This window comes from Myotis brandtii, unplaced genomic scaffold, assembly GCF_000412655.1.
Source record: "Myotis brandtii unplaced genomic scaffold, ASM41265v1 scaffold53, whole genome shotgun sequence".
Classification (NCBI taxonomy): domain Eukaryota; kingdom Metazoa; phylum Chordata; class Mammalia; order Chiroptera; family Vespertilionidae; genus Myotis; species Myotis brandtii.
Window position 1 is genome coordinate 1109332 of NW_005369942.1, and position 4673 is coordinate 1114004.

General features: G+C 45.4%; 1 protein-coding gene across 1 annotated transcript in view; it reads right to left on the bottom strand.

Annotated features, from left to right (window-relative positions):
• The window catches only part of RAB33B (RAB33B, member RAS oncogene family), a 10184-nt gene extending 5517 nt beyond the window's left edge, over nt 1-4667 (bottom strand). Inside the window, exon 1 of the mRNA XM_005877726.2 lies at nt 4318-4667. Within this exon, the coding sequence (XP_005877788.1) occupies nt 4318-4566 (249 nt within the window). The 5' untranslated portion in view covers nt 4567-4667. The remainder of the gene's footprint in view (nt 1-4317) is intronic.
• Between the last annotated feature and the right edge of the window lie 6 nt (nt 4668-4673).

Below are 4673 nucleotides of genomic sequence, written 5' to 3' on the forward strand. Positions count from 1 at the left end.
CTGGTGGAGGGGAGCTATGGGGGGAAAAAAGAGGAACAACTGTAATAATCTGAACAATAAAGATTTAATTTAAAAAAAATAAAACGTCACTACTATAAAACATGTTCTCTGAAAATTTTCCATTCCACAATTACAATTATTTAACATGCCTGGCTGTGGTGGCTCAGTGGTTGAGCATTGACCTATGAACCCGGAGGTCATGGTTCAATTCCCAATCAGGACTCACGCCCAGGTTGAGGGATTGATCCCCAGTAGGGGGTGTGCAGGAGGCAGCTGATCAATGATTCTCTCATCATTCTCAATGATATCTCTCTCTCCTTCTCCCTTCCTCTGAGAGATAAATAAAAATATATTTTTAAAAATTTTAACATAATATCTTATTTTTATCAAAAAAAAAACCAACAGCCCTAACCGGTTTGGCTCAGTGGATGGAGTGTCGGCCTGAGGACTGAAGGGTCCCAGGTTCGATTCCGGTCAGGGGCATGTGCCTGGGTTGCGGGCACATCCCCAGTAGGAGATGTGCAGGAGGCAGCTGGTCGATGTTTCTCTCTCATCGATGTTTCTAACTCTCTATCTCTCTCTCCCTTCCTCTCTGTAAAAAAATCAATAAAATATATTTTTTTAAAAAAACGTCATTTCAGATTAAACTGGTAATTTTCCAAAGAGAAAATATAAACATGGTATAAACAGCAGCACTTAAGATGTATTAACAGGTTAACAAAAAAGAAGCAGAAACAGTACGTGGAATAAAGCTCTTCTATGTCACTTCAGTTTTTTCTAAACACTCTAATAATGAACAAAATAAACTAACAAAACAGAAACAAACTCATAGGTAGAGAACAGACTGACAGCTGTCAGAGGGGAGAGGGGTTTCGGGACTGGGTGAAAAAGGTGAAGGTGAAGGGATTAAGCAAAAAACAAACAAAAAACTTATAGACTTGAACAAAAATATAGTGATTACCAGAGGGAAAGGGGGTGGGGGTGGGGGTGAGGGGAGGTAGAAAAGGACATGGGGGATGATGGAAGGAGACTTGACTTAGAGTGGTGAACACACAATACAATATATAGATGACATTTATAGAACTATACACTTAAAACCTACATATTTGATTAACCAGTCACCCCAATAAATTCAATATAAACTAAAAATTAAGCTTTTTAAAAAAGTGTCCAATATAGTCATATCTTTTTCTACTACAGAAATCTCAGAACATTTCTGTAGTTCTCTCAACCACAATAAAAATGTCTCTAAAATCTTACATTTGGAGGGTGGGGATGGGCTGGGAGAGGGTAATGGGGTAAAAGGGGACATATTAATACTTTCAACAATAAAGGTTTTTTTTAATCTTACATTTGGAGGTAAAAGTCAGTAACTAAGACCTTAGAAAGAAGAAAATCTTAGTGTCCGTGTCCCTATTAACATAACAGGTTAGGCTGAAGCTCAGGAGGAGTAATTCCCAAAAACAATGTGCTCTCCTTACTTCTTTCAACCAGAAGGATCAACTCTGTGCTCCATATTCATCACACCAGTGGCCATGGTTTACTTATAACTGCCAGCACTTATCCCAGTATTGAACTTTATACACTGGACATGTTTTATATTTTTTCAATGTTAAGTATCTCTTAAATTTGTACCTGATTCATCTGTGATCTCACAGTATAAAAGGCAATCCAGAAACAGGTAAAGGGTCATCAAATTTCAACTCCTCCCCTGCCTCCCTTCTCTCTACTTATTTTTTTAATTATTATTTTTGTTGTTGTTGTTAATCCTCACCCCAGCATATTTTTTCCTTGATTTTTAAAATATGTTTTTGTATTGATTTCAGAGAGGAAGGGAGAGGGAGAGAGAAACATCAATGATGAGAGAGAATCATTGATTAACTGCCTCCTGCATGCCCCACACTGGGGATCGAGCCTACATTCCGGGCATATGCCCTGACAGGAATCAAACCATGACCTACGGGGTTAATAGGTCATGGTTAATAGCTCAACTACTGAGCTGTGCTGGTTGGGCTTTCCATTGATGTTTAGAAAGAGTGGAAGGGAGGGGGAGAGACAGAGAGAAACATGATGTGAGATACATCAACTGGTTGCCTCCTGCACTCATCCCAACCAGGGCTGGGGAATGAGCCTGCAAGCGAGGATTGAGCTTACAACTGAGTTATGCGCCCTTGACCGGAATTGAACCTGGGACCTTTCAGTTGGAGGGCTGATGCTCTAACCACTGAGAAACTGGCTATGGCCCTTGTACTTATTTTTTAAAAACATCCTGCTCCCATTAGGGAGTAATTCCTCTCCTCTTCAGTTGTCTGCCTACGCCCTGCTTTAGCTCTGCTTCACTCTCTAGTTATGCAGCCTCAGAACTGATGGTGACAGAGGAATGTGAAGCCACCAGGGAAGATTACCAACTATGGCCCTAGTCAGTTTGGCTCAGTGGATAGAGCATCAAAAGGCCCACAGACTAAAGGGTCCCGGGTTTGATTCTGGTCAAAGCACTTACCTCGGTTGCAGGCTCCATCCCTGGCTCTGGTTGCTGCTGATGCAGGAGGCAATCAATCTATGTTTCTCTCTCTCTCTGTCACTCTCCCCCCCCCGCCCCCGCTTTCTCTCTCTCTCTCTCTCTCTCTCTCTCTCTCACACGGGGGGGAATATCCTTGGGTGAGAATTAACAACAACAAAAAAAGATTACCAAATATAAACCTGATGGTTCATCTAATCCTCACCAGCCTGATACAGTATCATTTTCAGAAAGAAAACAGATTCTGAAAGATAAGGAACCTGCTTGAGGACTGGAGTAACCAACTATCCCAGTTCACTGAGACTAAGGGGATGTCAGGCATTTGGGACTTCCAGTTTTAAAACTGCAGTCGTCTCGGGCAAAGTTGTCACCCTACTAAGAACACAGCTCATTGCTTCCCTTTCACAGGTTCAGATTTGGGCCAGGTCAGTTGGGTTCCAAAGCCCATGCACTTTCTCCCAGAACTCCTGCTTCTTCCAAACTAAACTCCCTCTGATACCTCGGAAGCCCCATTATTTTCTCACAGGCTCCTGGGCCTAACCTACTTCTGATGAAAAACATCCAGCCCCTCCTGATTCTGTATTTTCCTCCGCAATGCATCCCAATCTCTCTTAACTCCCTAATGCAGTGCACCCAAAGAACCATCACTGGCAGCTTCAATGGGACAAAGAAAAATTAAAGTGAAAATTAAACAGCAAAAGGACCTATAGAAGGTTGATTTGTTTTCAACCCTATTTCTCCTTTACCATCATTAGCATTTAAACAAACCCTTTGAGGGTGAGGAGTAGGACAACAGTTAGGGAACTAAAAAAATAAACTGTTTGTGCTTCAAGGATGCGGGAAAAGGCATGCAGTACAAAGCCCGCGGGGAACTGAGGCAAAGATGAACATTCTAACTGAAAGCAAAAAAGTAAAGGTAGCGTAAGGAAGGCAGGGCCGTTCCCAGGGCCACGTGTTTTAAGGGGAGGTATCAGATGGCTGAGGAGTTGGGGGTGGCTTGCAAGGAAGAAGTGTGTGTAAGGTTGATACCATCAGGAGGCCCTGTCCCTGTCCCCCTCATTCTCCAACGCCCTATTCCAGCTCCTCAGAATTCCAGTCTTGGCCTTGGGCTTTCCGCCTTCTCCACTATTTCTGTGTCCCCTAGTCTCAGGAGCCACCAATAAGAACTAAAGAAGAACTGGGAGAGGGTGGCACCAAGAAATGTGCTTCTGGCACCCAAGCAGGAACAAACATGTAAAGAATTTTTCTGCAGGAAAACAGATTTTTCCAAATAACTCACGGTTTTACAGAAACTATTGTAGCAAAACTGGATGCAAAGCACTTCTCAAAGGCAACGGGGCTCTACTGCCACAATCTCAGGAAGCGCTCAGATGACTGTTTAATAAATCATATTTATTTAATGAATTTTCCATGCTGGAGACATTCCTTTGGTCTGACTTCACTGGTTCCCAGCACATGGGACACTGACAATTAGTCAGTGGATGCCCCCTACACTCTTACTACTCAAAGTGTGGTCCACGGGCTGGCTGCATCTGCACCACCTGGGACCTCAGCAAGGCAGAATCTGCCTGTAAAAATAAATATAAACCCCTGTGTAATTAGCATGGCATTAAAGTTGGGGAAGCACTGCCTTCGTAGTTCGCTATATACAAATCCTTGCCATCCCCAACTCCAGTCTCCACGTCAGCACGTGAAACGATGGAGCGCACACCCTGCGGTGCCGGCCCTTCGCCCACCGCGGGGCCGGGGCACCTGTCATCCCGGAGTCCTTCCTCTGCGCCGGTCCTCCACCTGCTCACCTTGATGCGCTCCCCATCGATCTCCACCGCTCGTTCTCGGAAATCCACCCCGATGGTAGCCTCGGTGCGGTCGGGGAAGCGGCCGGCACAGAAGCGGTAGGTCAGGCACGTCTTGCCCACGTTGGAGTCACCGATCACGATGATCTTGAAGATGCGGGAGCGCGCCGGCGGCAGAAACACCGAGGACCCTGACAGCGCTCCGCTGGACGTGAAGCTCGCCTCCAGCGACGACTCTATCTCCGAGGCCATTCTCCGGACACGCCCCGAACGGCGGCGGAGCGAAGGAGAGGCAGACCCGCGGGGAAATTACGCCACCGGGAGGGAGCGAGCGAGCGAGGGCGCTCAGCCCGCCGGCT